The 21,012-nt window shown below is 34.4% G+C and overlaps 1 protein-coding gene across 2 annotated transcripts in view; it reads right to left on the minus strand.

The window, feature by feature from the left end:
* Positions 1–20,143, minus strand: part of COG6 (component of oligomeric golgi complex 6) — a 76,524-nt gene extending 56,381 nt beyond the window's left edge. Inside the window, exons 1-7 of one of the 2 annotated variants that reach the window (XM_059143838.1) lie at positions 19,916–20,143; positions 17,006–17,149; positions 12,667–12,738; positions 8,699–8,757; positions 3,271–3,382; positions 2,285–2,367; positions 1,850–1,920 (exon numbers count right to left, since the gene is read on the minus strand). In XM_059143838.1, the coding sequence (XP_058999821.1) occupies positions 1,850–1,920; positions 2,285–2,367; positions 3,271–3,382; positions 8,699–8,757; positions 12,667–12,738; positions 17,006–17,149; positions 19,916–20,068 (694 nt within the window). In that variant the 5' untranslated portion in view covers positions 20,069–20,143. The remainder of the gene's footprint in view (positions 1–1,849; positions 1,921–2,284; positions 2,368–3,270; positions 3,383–8,698; positions 8,758–12,666; positions 12,739–17,005; positions 17,150–19,915) is intronic. The other variant, XM_059143840.1, reaches the window with a different exon arrangement.
* Positions 20,144–21,012: the final 869 nt, after the last annotated feature.

Genomic DNA, 21,012 nt, shown 5'->3' on the forward strand with positions numbered 1-21,012 from the left:
TTAGAACCACTATGTTAGGTATTGTGAAAGCACAAAAAAAATGTGAGGTAATATCCTTGTCTTTGAGAAAGTAGAAATCTAACTGGAGAGGCTAACATATAAATATATTAAAATTTAAGTAGTAATGTACCGAATGTCAAATATTTCCAACAATTAGTGTTTAGAGATGCAAAAAGTCACTGTGATTTAATGTAGTCATGGAGAGTTCCAGAAAGATGCAGAACCCAAGTTCAGCTTTGAATACTGAAGTAGGAATTGAATTGAAAGACAGAAAGCCAGACAACATTCCAAATAGGAACAAACAGTGCAAACAAGAGAGGTAGAAAAAGTAATGGGTTTTGGACATAAAGAGTAAAATGATCAAGCAGATAATTAAATTTTCCATCTAATACAGATATTATTAGTTTACTGCTTGTATGCCTAACTCCTTCCAACAGTCAGTTGGTAACACCTATTAAAACATCAGATAACTTCTATCCTATCCTTCTTTTTTTTTTTTTTTTAAGATTTTATTTATTTGGCAGAGAGAGATCACAAGTAGGCAGAGAAGCAGGCAGAGAGAGAGGAGGAAGCATGCTCCCCGCTGAGCAGAGAGCCTTATGCGGGGCTCGATCCCAGGACCCCGGGATCACAACCTGAGCCGAAAGCAGAGGCTTTAACCCACTGAGCCACTCAGGCGCCCCATCCTATCCTTCTCTCTTCACTGTCTTCTTGGTTTTGACAGGCAATTTTGTGAACAGATTACTGAAACATTTTAAAACAAAACTAAAATAAATAAACCACTTGTGGCAGCAAAATAATGGCCCTCCAAGGATCACTAATTCCTGGAACATGTGAATATGTTATAATACATAGCAAAAGGAACTTTACAGACAAAATTAAGGTAACAGATCTTAAAATAGGGACATGTTCCTGGATTATTCAAGAAAATCCAATGATACAGGTCTTAAAAGTAGAAGAGGCTGGCAAGAGTCCATCAGAGATATGATATGGACGAAGAGGCAGGAGAGATTCAAAGTGAGTGTCTCAATCCATTATTGCTGACTCTAAAGACAGAGGAAGAGGCCATAAGCCAAAGAATGTTGGAAGCCTCTAGAAGTGGGAAAAGCTCTGAGTGACAGCCAGTGGAAACTCACACCTCAGTCTGCCCTACAGACTCAAGTTATTAAATTATGCCAACAAACTCAATAAGCAAGGAAACAGATTCTTCATAGAGCCTCCAGAAATGAATGCAGCCCTACCAACACTATTAGTGTGGTGACACCCTGTCTGATTTCTGACCTACAGAACCATAAGATAACAAATTTGTGTTGTTTGAGGTCATTATTTGCGGTGATTTGCTACAGCAGCAAGAGAAAAATCAATTCACCATGTATAAAACAGTTACTTAAATAATAAAAAATGCCTAATCAACTCTAAGATAAAGTAGGGCAGAAATATTGACTTTATTTTTTTATTCTAATCCTTAATCATACATAGAGCTTCAATGATAGAAGATACTCATGAGGGGCGCCTGGGTGGCCCAGTAGGTTAAAGCCTCTGCCTTCGGCTCCGGTCACAATCCCAGGGTCCTGGGATCGAGCAACACATCGGGCTCTCTGCTCAGTGGGGAGCCTGCTTCCCTTCTCTCTCTTTCTGCCTGCCTCTGCCTACTTGTGATCTCTGTCAAATAAATAAATAAAAATCTTAAAAAAAAAAAAAAAAGATGCTCATGATAAACAGTATGTTCAAAAGTAAAGTTCATTTTTCTTTTTAAAAAACTAAGATCAAAATATGGCATTAAAGGTCAGGTAAAATAACCATACTGAAAATATTCATGAATCTAGATTGTATGAAAGAAATCACTTACTTTGAGCCCATCGATAAAGCCTTTCATAAGCTGTTTCTTGAAGCAAGGCCATCTGTTCCATAATTTCTAAACTAAGGAAATTAAAGATTTATTTTAAAGTTTTAGACAATAGCCACACCAAAGAATTTGTTTTGTTTAATTACAGAGTGATCTGGTTATAGCATTAACATTTTATCCTTTATGGAATGATTTTGCAATAACTTTTCTATGACTAAATAAATGCTGTCAAATTTTAATACTATCACTTAGATAGGGAAGTGTTGTTTTGCTCTGTAAGTATCAGGGTATAACCAACTCCCTCCTTATCCAAAGACACATAAAGATTAAATTCCTATTCACACAATGTCATATTTCAAAAAGAACCTAGGACACTTTTAAAATTTTACAAATATAAGATTAGTAACGCAATTATGAATTGAAAAGGTTACTGCTCACCCTGCCGTTTGCTGGTTTGTACGCAAGAGAACTTTGACATCGTTATGAATCCGTTTTACTCTTCCCAATGCCTTGAAAAAATCCTTTAAAAGTAAGAATGCAACTTTAAAATGTCCATATTTCCAGGTGAAATTACATTACTCTAAATTGAAATATCACTACAAGGGGGAAAAAAATCCTTACACTTACTCTAAAGAAACCTTCCTGTAAATGACCTCGACTTTCTCTAAAGTTTTATACAAAGTATAACATATTTATTTAAATTTTAAAAAATACATTAATTCAATGTCTGCTAGCACCAAGTAGTATGCTAGTTGCTGGGAACACAAAATTTATAAAGATAAAAATCCCTGCCCTCAAGAAATACATAGTCTAGTGAGAGAGAATACAAACCTAAAGATTACTATATAAAGAAAAACATGCTATGTATTATACACCTTATTACTTAACCATAGCTTTATCACTGAAGATGATGTTTTATGTATCTTTACATACCTGTTCTTGCCCCCTAATCCAAGAGTAGAATGTGAAGTTGGAGGCATAGAGGCCGCTCATAAATATACAGGAACTGACTGACTGTGAACTCCAAGATTTTTTTTTTCGTTTAGAAAAAGGTAACATAGATAACCAAAGCCTTTTTTTTTTTTTAAAATCAACAGATCCAGGATACAGAATTTAGAAAAGAAGCCATTAACAACACTGAAAATGGTTGAAAAAGGACTTAGAGATGAGGAGTAGGTTTTCTTTATAAACTTGATACTCTTTGATTTCTTAAAAAAAAAAAAGAAGAAGCTTAGATAATGCTTTGAATAAACAACAAACAAAAAAGCCAGATTAAGGTAATTTAAAATGCATCTTAGTTTCTACTCTTAAAAAAAATTTTTAATTAACTTTTAAGATGATAAAATAAAGCCTTAAAAAAAAGTGATTTCTCTATAAATCAATATCTGCTATGCTTTAAATCATTGTAACAGAGAGCAAGATACCTCAGTAATAGGTCCTTCTCGAGTACCCCGGAGGAGACCCATTTCATCAGAAGTCAGCTGGAACTTGGATAAGAAGGCATCTGCAACTTGCGCTCTTATTTCTAATCTTTGACTATAATTTTAAAAAAGCAATAAAAAAAAAAAAAATCAAGCATGCTGTGAATTTGCATCACCTAAAACAAGTTACATCTCTGACATAACTTCTTAAAACATGTTGAAAGATTCTCAATGTCTTTGAAAGCCTCATTTCTGCCTCAAACATTAGAAGCTCAGTAGGCATGTAGGTAATAAAATTAGCTGAACTTCTTCTACCTCAGATACCTGAAGACAATAAAAGGAATTAATCATTACGCAAAAGAGAAGAAATAAGTTCACAAATGATCCTTGCACAGCAAATTCTCAGTCACTCACATGTACTTGAATTATTCATCTTGTAATAAACAAGGTTATCCTACAGAAGAGAAATAGACCAATCTGCAACTGATTTTCTTCTTAGTGAAAAGTCCTTTGCTTCTGAGGTCTGCACATGAAGTGCTGTGTAGCAACCAAAAAGTCAGGTCTGTTATTTTTTAACTTTAGGTTAGAAACAGAAGCTAAGAACTCATTTACCAATTCTTCATAAATTCATAAAAGCACTTCACTTTTGTCTTCCCTTTTTCTGCATGATAAAAAGCCTTTTAAATTACATTATCTGGAGGCAACCTGTCTAGACTAGGTGGATAATTAAGAAAAGGCATGCTCTCATCTGGAATCTTGTCTGCAAGGACCTGAAGGACTGAGCCGAGTCACCATCTAAAAGCAAGTTGAGAGTACAAACTACCTGAATGAATTTCAACATTCCTGGCTTCTCTATCTTAGATTTAAAGATTAATAAAATTGTCTTTCACTAGCAGTATTCACAAGTCAGAAATATTCCACAATTTAATAATATTCAAATGATAGTGAATAAAATAAACATGAACGTTTTATGTTTAGAGAGTACAATGCATCTGCCATCTTAGTTTTGTTAGTATGGTCGGGTTGTGAGGTATTAAATTCACTCAAATGCTCTGAAATAGTGCAGCAAGTTAGAAAGTAAAAGTCCTCTAGGTGGCAGTAACGTTCTGTTTATCTCAAATAATAATGTAAATCACCCAATGAAATCTACATTAGATAAATGGCCTATGTCCTTAATCATCTTATTATGGATATCAAAAAGTTATCTCAACAGGTTTTGTTTTACACTCTTAAAGCTCCAATCATTATCATACAGGATTAAGGTAATTACAAGAATTCATAAAATTCCTGGAAATTATACAGATCAATCATTTTGCCTAAAAGCTTTTTGATGCTTCTTTTGGATGTATGTTTTGGGTCAATTTATCAGACACAAAGGAAATAAGTTTCTTTAGTTTATAATTTACTTTTTTTAAAATCAAAGCTAGTATCACCCATCTTGATATTACTTCTTAATCATTAAATTTCACTGCAAATAATATTGTTGACTATTCTTAAAAAAAAAAACAAAACCATGAAATAAAGATTTTGGACCAGAGCCTGATCTGTATCAACAAAACATTGGTCCAAAAATATGTTGAACAATGGCCATACTGCTAAAACAAGGGTTTGGTATCTCAAGATGAGAACTTTTTTTAAAGTAGTGATGAAATAAATTCTAATATATTTTTTAAATCATATTACTCTTTAGTTATCATATATATATTCTTCCCAGTAAGACTGCACAATCATTCTGACAGAAAGTTACTGTAAGATAACCCAATCATTTGGTTTGGCAGCTTCTGTGCAATCTAATAACATTAATGTAGGGCTGTGTAAGAGCCCTAAGTCAGGGTCTGGTGTGACAAAAGATACATGTGATACAGACTTCTCTCTCATCTTATATCATAACTGAAATACAGTATATTTTGGAGAGTTTTTAATATCTAAATAAAATCATATGAAATCAATGTTCATATAAAGCATATAAATGGCTATTATAAATTAGAACTTCTTTGATGTGTTCATGTAATCACTGCATATTATATATAATATATAAATAAAAATAGCAAATACATACTGTGAAATAACATGCAGCAGATAAATATGATAAAAATCTGTATGTATTAACATAAAATGATCTACAAGACATTTTACAGATACAAAAAACAGGTCCCCAAAAATATATAAACAAACTTTTTTTTTTTTTTTTAAGATTTTACTTATTTATTTGTCAGAGAGAGAGAGAGAGAGAGAGAGAGAGACTGAGCACAGGCAGACAGAGTGGCAGGCAGAGGCAGAGGCAGAGGGAAAAGCAGGCTCCCTGCCGAGCAAGGAGCCTGATGTGGGACTCGATCCCAGGACGCTGGGATCATGACCCGAGCAGAAGGCAGCTGCTTAACCAACTAAGCCACCCAGGCATCCCTATAAACAAACTTTTTAAAAATACATATAATACACCCATAAATGAATTTTCAGAACATGTATTCATATACTAAGTATTTAAAATAAACTGTCTAATTAATCCTTATAATGATTCTTTCAAGCATTCCCAAAACATGATTTATGAATCTTATGGTGTTTCTTTTTTTTCCCTGAAAATATGCCTCTGTCATCTTTTAACTCCACCTTTTAACACCCCTAATTTCAAAATAAGAAGAAAAAGAATTTAAAATTGGGCAAAACATATAAAAGAATACAAAAAAAATTAGGAAATATAAGTGGCATGACAAAATGAAAAAAATACTGATTCATCAACATTCAATAAAACGTAAATTAGAATTATGATGTTATTGTTCATCTATAAAATTGGCAAAATTTTTAATGACAATACCTAGTACTGACAAAGGAAACATTCTCATAGATTGCTGATAGAAGTGTAAATTGGTATAACCTTTTTAGAGAGGAATTTAGGTAATATACAGGATATTTTAAGAAGTTTCTACCATTTGGGGCTCCTGGGTGGCTCAGCTGATTAAGCATCTGACTCCTGATTTCTGCTTAAGCCATGATCTCAGGGTCCTGGGATTGAGCCCCACAAGATGAGGCTCGGAGCTCCCAGGAAGTCTGCTTGGGATTCTCTCTCTCCCTCTCCCTCTGCCCCTCCTTGTGCATGCTCATAAGCACTCTCTCTCTCTCAAATAAATACAAAAATATTTTAAAAAATTAAAAGAAAATAAAAGGTTTCTAACATTTGATTCATGAATTACAATTCTAAGAGTATTTCCCAAGGAAATAATCTGAAATGCCCATAATGATTTAAAAACGTCTGTCAAGTCATTATTTTTAGTAATGGAAATAATATCCAATAATTTAAGAATGCTTAAATATATGTTGGTTCATTCACAAGACGAAATAAAATGTCACCATTAAAATACATGTTTTTTTCTAAATAAAAGATAGAAAAATGAACATAAAATATTAAGTGAACAAAGTAAAATGAACTACACACATATATTCATGCTGGGAAGAAATACACCAAAATGTTACTAGTAGTATGTCTGTGCAGTGAAGTTATAGCTGACTTTAATTTTCTTTCTTTAAATTTTATATATGTAAATGATAGGAAGAAGAAAAAAGGTCTACTCTCTTGCCTGAACAGATATGATTCTGGAATATATTTTTCTATGTATGTTTGTGCAAAAGTTTTATATTTTTTTACAAACTTCAAAACCTGAATTAGTTTATAACAAATAACAAAATTACAACTATTAAACATTAAAATAGTAAGAAAGGATAAAAAAGTAAGTAACAGCTGAGGAAAGCCAATGTAGAGAGAAGATGTGCTGACAGGTTTATCTAATAGCTTTGGAGGAGGATGGAAGGGTAATGTTCCTTGATGGACGTCAAGCAGTGTGTTCAGCACCTATGTATATCATTGAATCAGCATGACAACCCTGTGACACAGATGCTAGTCCCTTTTTTCAGATGTGAAAACTGAGGCTGAAGGTTAAGGAGTAACTTCTACAAAATCAAAAATCTAATGAACTCTTACCCAAAATTTAGATTAAAATTCAGTTTTTTGTCTTCAAAGCTTACATTCTTTCCACTTTAACAAACTACACCTCAAAAAGAAACCTATATTCATCAAAGATTATTTTTCTGAGTTCAGAAAGAAATCTAGCTGCTGGGCCTTCACAAGAGACAATAAAATGTATAATGAATAGGGACTTCAATAGTATTAAAAAAAAAAGTTTAATTATGTGGATATCACTTCCTAACTATCACTGAAATCCACCTTCTATCAACTAAATATCATAAAGAAATGTTAGTTGCAGTTCTGTGAAGACAATTTTACATGCAGCTTTATTAGAGCATCACCTATCACAATGACTGAACTTCTTCTAACCCAGTTGGGAAAATATTCATATCCTTTATGTATCTGTCTCAATAAGAACGTCACATTATCTAAATAAGCCTACAGAATTTCTCTTTCTAAAGCTAATCACTTAACAAGACTTCTTGCTAAAAGAAAAGGTAATATTTAAAAATGGAAAAACAACTCTAGGCCAGCTCCCAGGAATCTGTTATAATTTCTGGTATGTAATTTTCCTAAAATACTTTCCGCAAATGTTCACTTGGCACATCATATCTATAGCTGCTGGGATACTAGAATGTCAGAAATTTCACTCCCAAAAGCATACCAGGCCAAAACACTTCCATCAATTTACTAAAATAATAAACATGAATAATCCTTAGTTTTGAGAATATACAGACAGAAACACAACGTTCTAATGTTGCCTCCTGTAGACATTAATTAGGGTCCCATATATGCAACAAGCTCCAATATAAAGCTTCTTTTTCAGTTTTTATTTTTTATTTACTCAAAAATTATTTATTGAATCTACAACATATTAGGCACTGGAGACACAAAAAGAGAGTAAGAAATTGTCATCGTTCTCAATGAGCCCACAGTTTCATAGGAAAAGAGACAATGGAACCAAAAACTAATTATGAAAGACTGTAATACACACTAAAATACTTGAATCCATATTCTACTCACTTTAATTCACCCATTTATTCAGTGAACAAATATTAACATACCTATCTGTAGACTACCACAAGAAAAATGTATACAGTGAATTCTTAGTTGTACCAGAGGATTAATCATAGCTAAAAAAATAAGAGATAATGAGTGTTGAAAAAGATAAAATTACTAAAACTCCAAAATGATCTACATTTTAAAAAGCTATCTTTTTTAATTCCACAGCAAACAATAAACACCACAATGCCACCTCCAAGAATGAACAATCCCTCAAACCCCAACATAAGTTTGATATTCCTAAATTATTATTTTATGTTTATTTTCCTCTTGGGTAATAGCTCAGAATCTTTCATGTTACATGAATTTTGAATTATTTTTTTATTATTTTAAGTCTGTTTTAGAGTTACCTATAATTTTCTTTCTACTTAATCTCCAAGTTAATGAAGAGGTAGTTAAAGTAAAACTTACCTTTCAGCTTGAAGCTTAGTGGTTTTTACTATTAAATCTTGCGTCTGTTCTTTTGCTGCCTAAAATTACAAATACATCTAAATTCAGTATTTTATAACTTCAATAAATATATCTTTAATATTTTTATACTTCAGAAAACTAATAGTACCACTTACTGAAGTTCAAGCTCACAGCGTGAGAGATCCAGAACTCAGAAGTGTAAAAAAGGCCAAGAAATAATAAAATACAAATAAATAAAAATTTAAAAGGCCAAGTAATTCACACAGATGTTTCAAGGCTCATATATTACCTTTACTAAGAGGAACCCATGCAGAGCTCTCAATAGACACATAATGCTAAGGCTTACAAGGAAAAAGGTTATCAGGGCACTAAGGGATTTAACTGTTCATGATGTTTTTAGCAAAGCAGAAGTACTGGAAATGCAGGCTAAGAATGAAAAACGTGATTTCTGTTATGCACATGTGACTTGAGACACCGTAAGACCTCTAAATGGAGTTGTAAGGTAAGTCACTAAAATGCTAGTGTGGAACTTAACAGAAATGGCAAGATGGAGATAAGCATTGGAAAGTCAGAACATACAAATTACCTGTTATATAGGGTTTAGGGAAGATCAGAGACAGCTCTAACTAAAGGTCAAGTTCCTGACCAAGTTTTATATTAAGTAATATTTCCTCCCCCAAGCCAGAGCTAAAAGGATCAGGAATGAAAACCTGATGAAAAGCTACTCTATCCTAAGATTAGGCTATTTTAAAATGGATTCAAACAAAAGACAAATGTAGCTACTCAGATTCTCAAAGAACTAAACATAAGGCAGTTAGAGAGGAGAAACAAATGGGTGTACGGCAGCTAGAGACATGGGGTCCATGTCCTGAAGGGACACAGAGTGAGCCAGAATTATGTATAAATAAAGCCACTAGTAAGTGGAAATTACAGTTGAAATATTTTAACTATGTGGGTCTACTTACATAAGAACTACAGTTCTATAAATAGAACTACAGTTCTATAAATTTCTTTTCTCTTCCTTAATGATTTTCTTAATAACATTTTCTTGTCTCTAGCTTACTTTATTGTTAGAATATAGTATATAATACAAATAACATATAAAATATGCATTAAATGGCTGTTCATGTTAACAGCTTCTAGTCAAGAGCAGGCTAGTAGTTAAATATTGGGGAGAAAAAGTTAATATGCAGATTTTTGCCTGTGTGTGAGTCAATGCCCCTAACCTCTGGCATTGTTCAAGGGTCAAGGGTATAAAGTAGACCACACATACTGTGGAGGATCAGTTGTTAAGGATAAGATACCAGAGCAAATATGTCATTTTCGTGCTGGAACACTACCATAAAGAGCAACTTCTGGGTTCTTAGAAGCCTAATCCTCCTACAGTCTTTCCAATTGTCAATGAAATTTTCTGCCTCATTGCTTCAAATGGGCATCTAGTCCCACCCCTTCTCCAGTTGAGTCTGTGATCCTTGCAACCAAATTATGTACCTAGCAAATAGTAATTAAAAAAAAATAGATTTGAACCTATGTAATTCAGCAGATCAATAACTTTTAAGGAATGGAGTTGAACACAATGGCTCCCATGGTACTATTCTAAAATTATTACTCTTTAAACCCACTAATTTATTCAAATTCTTCTTCATCTTTCCTAATGTTGCTTTGCTTTCAAGATCACTGTCACCTTATTCTTGACTAATAAAATTGTTTAAATGTAGTATTCTCTCAATTCTAAAATATATTTACATTTTAGTATTTGTGAAAAAAGAATGCTTCATAAAATCAATTATCAAAAATGTTTACTAGCTTCTTTGTTTAGTCTGAGTCATCATTAAATTAAAGGTAGATCTTACGAAAAACACCATCTATTAATCACTTAACTATGATACTTGCTTATAATGGCATATAATAAGAATTACGCATATATCCTGACTTTTCATTTATAAATTACAGTAATGATTCAAAAATTAAGTTTAATAATAGCAGTAAAGATCATTATCTTAAAGCAATTTCTAATTTATCTTAAATGTTAAGAATGATTGTTTCTCATTAAATAATAAACATATGCCTCTAAATGTCATTTATCCAAGCAAGTCCACAAAGGGATAAACCACGGTATATAAACAATTATTGACTGCATTTCTATAAGTATTTTGTAATAATAATTTCTAAAATGTCCTAAATCTAAAGTACTTTGAAAAATGAGCTAATTTAATTAGTCCTGTGTATAACATCCTAAAATGAAAAATAATACTTTTTTCTATAAATGAATTAAAAACATTACTCTAGATTTGACAGTCTGAGTGGGTACTACCAAAATTCCAAAAACACTATATGCAATAAATCAGTGCCAATGGATGAACAAAACTTACAAAATCACAGATCTAATCCCTACTAATCTGAGATTCAAAACTGAACGTAAACAATAAGTAATATAAAATATTTTTAAATATTCAGTTTAAAAAGCTATGAAAGAATCTTCTGCAAGTGATGAAAATGTGCATCTTCATTATGGTAGCTGTTTCATGGGTACAGAATTGTCAAAATGCATTGTTTTGTATACATCAAGTGGATGCAGTTGATTATTGTACATCATTTTTGCCCAATAAAACTGATTAAAAAAAAGAAAGAAGGGCTCATGCCATTATATGGAAAAAAATAGGATTGGGGGGGTGCAAAAAAATACAAAAGTAAAGAGGATACTTTGTGATTTAAAATACTTATAATCTGATTTGAAAACAGCATGAAGAATAAAAATACTTTGATCTTTTTACATCTACAAATGGCTATGATAAAAGGATAAAAATACAATTAAAGATAAAAATTTAAAAACAAGAGATACTATCCCCCAAAAGAAGAACTTAAATAATCCCATAAACCAAATTATAAAAATAATACTACAAAATAAATGTAGAGTATATAATACAGAAAACCTTACACAGTGTAATTTGAGAAAAGGTATAAAAATCATGGAAGCCAGAAAATGAGAAAAGGAAGTAAAGAAAAAAAGGAACAGAACAGTCAAAAATTAGAAGACCTAATTAGAAGAAGAAACAGAACAAAATTACTAAGTAACAAAAGTAATATTGCAAAATATATAAAATGACAATAATTAGCAAAGATTTTATGACTATTTAAATACTATGTAATTCATAAAGACCTAAGGTTGAACAACAGATATGCCAATAGTATCTGATACATTAGTAAGAGTACTCAAATATAGTTAAGAGTAGGAGAGCTAAAATTTTAGAGAAACGGGAAACTGGTTCTAGAGACAGGTCATGGAAGTAGCTTAGGACTGATTTGTGGAATATGCAAAGATTAAGGAATCTTCCTAGAATCACTGTAGCTCACTATAGTTCCAGGAGAATCTTAAAGGTTTAAGTTTGAAATAAATGTGACGGTAGTAAACATAATCATGACTGACTCTTAGGAGGAATCCTATTCTCTTCACTATTCCAAAATTACATAAATGAGGATAATTAGGCTGAATCTTAACTCTGCAACCAAACTACAAGTTTTAAACTGCTTTAATAAACCGATATAGAATTATAGATATTTTCCTGAGATTATTTCTTTTCTTTTGTGGGGAGGCTGAGCATAAAACACTATTAAGGTTGGTCAGTATTAGGCATAGCTTTAGTGTGGACTTATTCCTAAGACTTTCTACTAAGGCAATCATTTTTGCTGGATTTATGGGATATTATGGGATTGAAAGGTTTATCAGAATTCTATGCAGTTAGCTTTACAATGACAAGATCAAAATATAAAGGCATATGGAGTTAACTGAACAGTATCAGTAAACCATCACCCCAAAATACTTATTTTTAGTTAAAAAAAACAAGCATCATATTTACATTGGAACTTCCTACAGGACATGATACTTTAGATATCCATACATCTTATAGATCTAGGTCATAATTTTTGAAAGCTTACTTTGAACCAGGAACTACAGTAAAATCCAGTACCTGTAGGCGACTTGTCATGTCTTGACAACAACTGCTCATTGCTTGAACATCTTCATTTATGCTTTCAAGTTCCTGAAAAGGGAAAAAGTAACAGCAAACATTACCTATGTTGTTACAGAAATTCTCTTCTCTTAGCCAAATACTATTTTCATCTCATGAATTTTTTTTGTCAAAGCATGACAAAAGATACTATATTTACAATTGGAAATAATTAAAAAGAATAACATCTAGTGTTAGAAAATACATAAAGAAATTAGTATAAGCTTTTTAAAGGGGGTGACAATAGGAAATGGCATATGCCTAATATTAATACCTTTTCATTCAGGTGTACTAACACAGAGATTTATCCTACGGAATTAATCAGATAAGTGTGCAACAATATATGTAAGAAGATGATCAACACAGAGCTGCCCAAAACAAAAGGAAAATGTGAAACATTTTCTATACAATGAACTCTGTGTGTATATTAACAATGACTATATATGTGTGTATATGCATGCACATGTGCATGCGTGTGTGTGTGTATACATGGATAGAAAGACGTCTATATAAGATTTTTTAAAAGGCATTATAAAACTATATATATATATAGTACCTATACATATATATATATATATATATGTATATGTATGTGTATACATATAAATACAGAGAAGTACACAGGAAAAGCCAGACAATACTGACAAAAGTTATTTCTGGGTGATAGGATTGATTACAAGCAACTGTTTTGACTTCTGATTTTATCTAACTCTTCTGTAATGAATTATTTGTTAACTTTTAATTAATAAAAATAAGCAAATATGAAAACCCAATAAATTAAAAATCGTGCCTTCTCTACCTTGTGGAAGGTCATCACATTGTACATCATGCCGCAAAGCTGGCAATTTTCTCAGTAACATTCTCTCCCCGTGTACTTCCTCCTCTAGCTTTCTCCAGGTACATGGGAATGTAACTGGTCCTTAAAATCTACCATTTATACCCTTACTGTATGTATCTTACCCATTTCTTTTTTACTACTCTAATAGCTACTACTTCAGTTCACAACAATTAATATTTCTTATGTGAAGTGATTTTAAAAAAAAGTTTTCCAACAGGTCTCCCAGGCTCTACACTTTTCATGAAACCATTCTTTAGTCCTTACTGAATCAATGAAAAATATTATATGAGAAAATGATATCACAAAATCACATCTAGCTTCATACTGCACTACTATCTTCTTTTTCTCAATTTAATTTCAATTTGGTGTCACACAATTTGGTGTCACACAACAGAAAGATACACCAAGAAGTTTCAGTGGTAGACAATGGACAATCCCTTTCAACACAACACCCAGACCTTCAAATAGAAACATGACAGTCTTATGAAGGGATGGGCCAAACAGAGGGTAAGAGATAAGAAAGCTGACCAGTGAGGCTATAAACAAAATGTGAAGATAAACCAGTTGGAAATCACTTATCAGAATATGAACATAAATCTAAGTTCTAGATGCAAGACTTTATCCCTTCTTTCTATAAAGTACTTTGAATTATAAGTATCATAGCACCCGGTATTTTCAATTATTACTTTCTATACTTTATTACAAATAGCATATACACCAAATCATTAAAGGAAGTGCTAAATTGTTTTCAGGTGAACAGTAAAAAAAAAAAAAGCACAATTTCAAAATATCAATTAATATTAGCAATAGCAGAAGCCTGAGTAAACTAATCTCACTATTCCCTTAAATCTCATTGTGTAACCTAATATGAATAGCACTACGATATTATCAGTCAGCTAGGTCAAGAATAACTACTCCTAATACTTTAGCCACCATAATATACCAAATGGACCTCATTTGTCAAATAATAAAAACTACATCTCTGAATATATGAATTCAATGCAGAGTTTTGATGACTGTAATTCAATGGCCTGTATGTTACTTTAAAAGTCTCTATTCGAACTTAGGACAAAGTATCTCTCCCCGCCCCCCAAATAAAATTATAGGCTGGGAAGTACAAATAGTATATGATAAACTTTTTAAAAACTTTTATTATGGAATATTTTCAAAAATATTCTAAAGTTACAAGAATATGAATGCCCACGTACCTATCACCTGGCTTCGACCACTCTTGTTTCATCTATTTCTCTACCCACTTTCTACCTCTCCTCCATCCCTTCCTCCCTCCTCCACAAACTGAATTATTTTATATTCATAACATTTTATTATTTCATTCATAAACATCACTATATGCTTCTAAGAAGACTCAAAAAACATAATGCCATTTTCACATCTAAATATTTAACAATAATTTCTTAATATCAAGTAGCTAGTCAGTGTTCCAATCTCCCCAGCTGTTTCAATCTTTAACTAATTACTGCAAGTCAGGAACCAACTAAGGTTCATAAATAGCAACTGGTTGCTATTTCTTTTTTTTTTTATCTATACAGTCTCACTTCTCCCTATTTTTCTTTTTCTTTTCTTACAATTTATTTGTTGAAGAAACGAGCTCAGGGGCACCTGGGTGGCTCAGTGGGTTAAAGCCTCTGACTTCGGCTCAGGTCATGATCCCGGGGTCCTGGGATTGAGCCCCGCATCCGGCTCTCTGCTCAGCAAGCAGCCTGTTTCCTCCTCTCTGCCTGCCTCTCTGCCTACTTGTGATCGCTGTCAAATAAATAAGTAAAATCTTAAAAAAAAAAAAAAGAAAGAAAGAAAGAAAGAAAGACCACCCCATTTGTCTCTACAGTTCCCCACATTCTATATTTGCTGACTGCATATTTGTGGTGTTAACATAGTCCTCTGACCCCAGTAATTCCTATAAACAGGCAGTTAGATCTAGAAGCTTGATTATATCTTGGTTCAGTTTTCTGGCAAGAATTTTTCACAGGTTGTGTTATATACCTTTATTAGGAGTGACAGATACGAGGTTAAACTGCTTTTTGTGAGGTTAGCTGCTAGTGACGACCAATGGCTACATCGATGGTGATCAACTAGGCAATTCTGTCCCCCAATGGGGCATTCGGCAGTGTTTGTAGACATTTTGGGGAGGAATGACTAAAGGAAAAGTGGTACTACTGGCATTTAGCAGCTGGAAGCCAGGGATGCTGCTCAACAACCCAAACAGCAGAGGGCAGTCCCCACTTGTCTGATCCAAAATGTAAAATACTGCCAAGCTGAGAAGTCTTGAGCTAGATCCATAAATTTAACAGTAGTGGCAAAAATCTTCTCATCTTCTGTCACTCTTCCTTCATTTACTAGAATAAAGCTATAAAGAGAAGCCTCCCCTCAACAACCGCATGTAGTTGGAACAAAAGACAGGATAAAGGCTTGACTCCTTCCTTTTATTTAGCACTTTTCAAAAGAAGCTGGTTCCCTTATATCCATCAAATATAACCAATGAGGGTTCTGCTTGGTTCTTAGATCTGTATGAATTTGTGGTTTTAAACATGTTTAATGAGTTTTGTCCACTGAGTTATTCTTACTGAGGCTCTAATCATCCTATCCCTGGGCCAACAGAAGCCTCATCAAATTAGCTCTAGAGTTCTTCTGCCACTTTCCCAAAGGTCTCAGGTAGCTTCACTGTTTTCTGATATTTGTAAGATTTCCTCCTTTCAGAGGGAAACCGTATTCAGAGACCACAATCTGCATGGGCTCCTGGAGACCCTTTCTATTCTTACGAATACTACAAACTGTCCTTCCAACCTTCCAGATTTTTAGCCTGTCAATGAAATCTTCCTAAACATTTAAACATCCCCTGTTTATTAGTCACTGAAACTCTATATACACTTTCATACAACACATACAGAATATGTGATATTAATAAAATTAACAAAATATTGCATAAGTAAAATATAACAACATAATAAATAAAATTCATTTTTACCCTATGGTGAGTAGTCTGCTCACTCAAGTATGATAAAAATATTACTTATGCTGAAAGTAACTGATCTTAATGAATCTGAAAATTTCATAATTTATGGTGCACTAAAGTAACTCAATTCTAATTAATTTTCAATGGAGAAGTAGTTATCCAAAGGAAGTTTATTCAGTAAGGAAAAATTTCTACTGGAAAACATTTAAAGAATTGTTTTTTCTTATTGTTAAAAAAAAAAAAAAATTTCTAAGAGAATACCCTAGAAAAAAATGTTTGAACGTTCTAAGAAGCAGCATTAGTGAAGGTCACAGATTCAGAAATCCCACTAACTGAAGGATCTGGATGCTTCTGGCATAAGTAGTTACATTTTTTATTTGAACATGATATGTGAACAGCAAACATATCAACCTAATTCATAAAAATACTTAGAACAGAGTTAGGCATACAGTAAGTCCTCAATAAATGTTAAAGGAAAAGAATTTACGTACTTCCTTCACCTCCTTGAAAATGCTGACAAATTCTTCATTGATGGCTAAACTTCTGCGTTCAATATCTCCACGTAAATTTCTTCGAGTCCGCAAACTGTTTTCAACAAAAAAGGTTGAAAGTGCCTTGAGAGCTTCCAACATCTCCTACACAATTGATGATAACAGACAATTACTGGGACCGATTTTCACATGTTTTCCTAATCTTAAGTCAAATTTTAATGAAATCATTTTCAAATGTTTCCATTAAATAATCAAAAAATACCAGGCCACCTTCACGTTACTGAATATTAAACTTATTTCCAAAATACTAGAAGCTACTTACTTGTACATTGCAGCATGTATACAAGACCACTCACTGCAGAATAGTTTGGAATTGTAAAGATTAGAAATACCCTTAATGTCCACCTAAAGCGGATTGATTAAAGAAATTATGACATAACGATTTTAACAAAGATGAAAATTCTTTATGTACTTACATAATACAAATTTCAAGACACAGCAAGTGAAATAGCAACGTATAGAAACAGTTATAATACCAACTGTTAAAAAAGAAATAGGACTATCTATATACATACATACTTGAATGTATAAACTATCTCTAGAAGGATATATATAAGAAGTACATAACACCTGTAGCCTCCAGACTAGGAACTGAGTAACTGGGAGCAGAACTGAGAGGAAGGCCTCTCTGAGGTGACTTCTAAAATGAGGCCTAAGTAATAGGAAAGGCATCCATGGGGATAAAGCCGTTCACAGGCAAAAAAAAAAAAAAAAGCCTTTGAGTACAAAAACCTGAAAGCAGCAGAAACGCCTTATGACTGAAGCTGTGGGACACTACTAAAGGCTTTAGGGAAAGGAGTAATGTAATGTGTTCTATAAGTTCAAAAGTTTATTCTAACTTTGTGAGGAAAGCAGATGGGGGGGGGGAGGGCAAGAAAGGAAGAAAATAGGAAGAAACTAAAATAATCCAAGCAAAGATTTGATAGTGACTTAGAACAAGCAGCAGTGCAGATGAAAAGGAGATATTCCAAAACTATTTTTTTCAAGGTAAAGCCTATAGAATTTGTTAACGAATTCAATGCACGAAGTGAAAAGAAAATCACAAGAATCAAAAATTATGTGTATTTTTTGCTTGTCTGGGTAAGTGATGTTCTTTCCTAACAGGAGAATGTAGAACCAGTTTGGAGAAAAACCAAGAGTCTGGCGATGTTAAGTTTTTATGATGTTGATCAGGTATTGACATTGGAAGTGTCATATAAGCAATGGACTAGATGCTTCTGGAGCTCAGTAGAGATGTCAAGAACAGGGTTATAAATCTGAGAATCATCAGCCTTTTTGTTATTTAAAACATGAAAGTGAGAGAGTTTTCCTACAGAGAAAATATGCATTAGAGGATGGAAGGAAGAAGACCAAGCCCAGGATATCTAACTCCAAATACAAAATTCCTACACCTGAACTAACATATATTCTAAAAGCCTTACTCTTCTGCTTCAGTTAAAATGTTATTTTGCGATATTGGCTGGATTGACAAAAATACTAAAGCTATTTAAATTCAATTTAATATTTAAGAAAACACTACAAAGATTTATGTACCAAAAAAAAAAAAAAAGAAAGAAAGAAAGAAACCAAAAAATGAAGCCATTTCTTTTGACTATAACCTTAAAATGTCCTAGGCCTGGCTCAAAGAAGTAATCCCTAAAGGATGAATGAAAAATCACATAGACAGGTGCAAATTACAGCTCCAGCAGTTATCAGTTATATGATTTAGCCTTGCTACACTCTCTCGATACCTTACTTTTCTCTTGGGTAAAAAGGAGATAATGTTACCTATACCACAGCTGTATTAAGTGAGATAATAAATGTCAGTATTAGTCACATTAAACAATAAGCTGTATGATAAAATTAACATTTAATAAGAAATGGTAAGTGTAGGGCACTGTGCTGAGCACTTCAGATTCTCTTGTTGAATCCTCACAACCCTGAGGCAAAAGTTACCAGCAGTATTCTCAACTTAGAAGTGATGAAAAATAAGCTTAGAGAAATTAAGGGGCTTACTCAAATCATAATACTTCAGTTTGATGTTATATCTGATAATTGGTGGCCCCAGAGCCGCGTCTTACACACAAATTCTTACTGACAGCTTATTTTCAGTTACCTACAAATCTATCTGTAAACTTCTCTCACTTCTACTTATATTTTTTCTTTACGGCATGACCAATTTACCCCAAGACTCAATGATACAGAAGAGATAACCAGCATACAGCTACAACAGACGCTGGAAGGATGCGTTTCGGGAGGTACTTGGGTGAGGATGTGGACGGCTTTATCTGGTGAAGAAATAACAGCAGGAGCCCACAGGTCACAGGCGGAGCTTAGCTAACAGCAACAAAAACTAGGGGCACCCAGTACCTCATCTGAGCCCCGGGCAAGCAGTTCTTTCCCGCTGCACATGATTTCAGTTGTTCTCACCCGTCAGTGGAAATGCTCAATTATGCCTCCCCCGGTTCTCCAGCTCCTCCTAACCCCGATTCACGTTGCCCAGTCTTGTAATTTACTCTTGCATGGTTTCTAATCCTGCCCCGGGCTGTCCTCTCCCCCTGTTCAGACCCACGAACACCTCCCCGGTAGGAGCCTCCACCGTTTGCCTCCCGGAGCCAGAGCCTTCCAGGAACAGGTTTTCCCAATAGCGGGTGACACCCAAGACACCTCTTCGCTTTTCCAGGGGCTCCTCGGCCTCCCCCTTCTTACCCGTCCCACTTCGGATCCCGCAGGTTTGCAGTTCCCCTCCACGGAGGGAAGCAGAGACGGAGGGACAGAGGGATGAGGGAGTGGGTGCCGAACAGACACCGCCCCCGGCCAGGCTCAGCCCGCGGGCAGCGCGGGACCCCAGGCCCGGCCAGTTCCGGTTACCTTGTCGTTGTCCAGCCGCGTCTCCAGGATCTTATTCAACTTCCGCGACAGAGGGTTGCTGGTCTGCGCCGGGACCCCGCTTGCTTCATTGCTGAGGCCGTTGGCAGCCCCGGACGTGGGTACCGCCACTACTTCCCCGCTGCCCTCGGCCATAGTGTCGCAGGCCCCGCCCCCAGCTCCGTGGCGGTCCCCCTCAGCCTTAGGCTGGGACCCACGCCACCTGCGCGAATACTGCGCATGTGCGCAGCCTGCCGCACATGCGCCCCGGGTCCCGGAAGGCTCTGCCCGGACAGCCCAGCTCAGCCAGGTTGCTGAGAGGGGCGGAGAACTAAACAAGTTAGGGGTAAGTGGGTGGATCCTTCTGGTGGGAAGGGGAGACTGGTGGGAGATTTCGCGAAAAGGTCTGAAATTTTAAATCATATTTAAAACTTGGGGATTAAGATTTAAGGGATTAAAAGGATTTCAGAATCCCGAATCTATCAAAGTCTAACCTTAGCATGAGTAACATACACTGACACCTGTTCCTGGCAAATACATTCAGTAAAAGTTAATTCTACAGTAATTAAATTCACTTTACCTGAATTCTTTTTTTTTCTTCAAATATTTATTGAAGCATATTACATGCTAGGTACTTAGGTGGGGATTGGGGGATCTACAATATACGTCTGGGACAAAGGAGTTAAATGTTAAAAGACTGTGATGAGCAGTCTGAAGGTGCTTAAATGCAGTGAAAGAGAGTAGTGGAGGGAGGGTCCTCCTTTACCCAGGAAAGTCTGGTAAGGAGTTGACATTTAAACTGAGATTTGAGGGGAAATCTGAAACATGGGGGTGAAATTATTCTGAGGTAGAAGAAAGTGTAAATGCAAAGGTCCAAAAAGACAAGAAGAAACTTGGGCTTTTCCAAGAATTGGCCAAAGCCAGTGTAGCTGTAGAGTAACGGAGGACGAAGTGAATAGTAAAATGAAAAATGAAATCTCAGGAGAATCTAGATAACAAATATCATGATTTTTAAAATTTCTCACTTTTAAAAATCTGGATCAGAGTAAAATTTCCAAACTTTTTGTTTAGTATTTTTCTGAAACACTAACCATTTAGCT

Source organism: Mustela lutreola, chromosome 13 (assembly GCF_030435805.1).
Source record: "Mustela lutreola isolate mMusLut2 chromosome 13, mMusLut2.pri, whole genome shotgun sequence".
NCBI classification, from domain to species: domain Eukaryota; kingdom Metazoa; phylum Chordata; class Mammalia; order Carnivora; family Mustelidae; genus Mustela; species Mustela lutreola.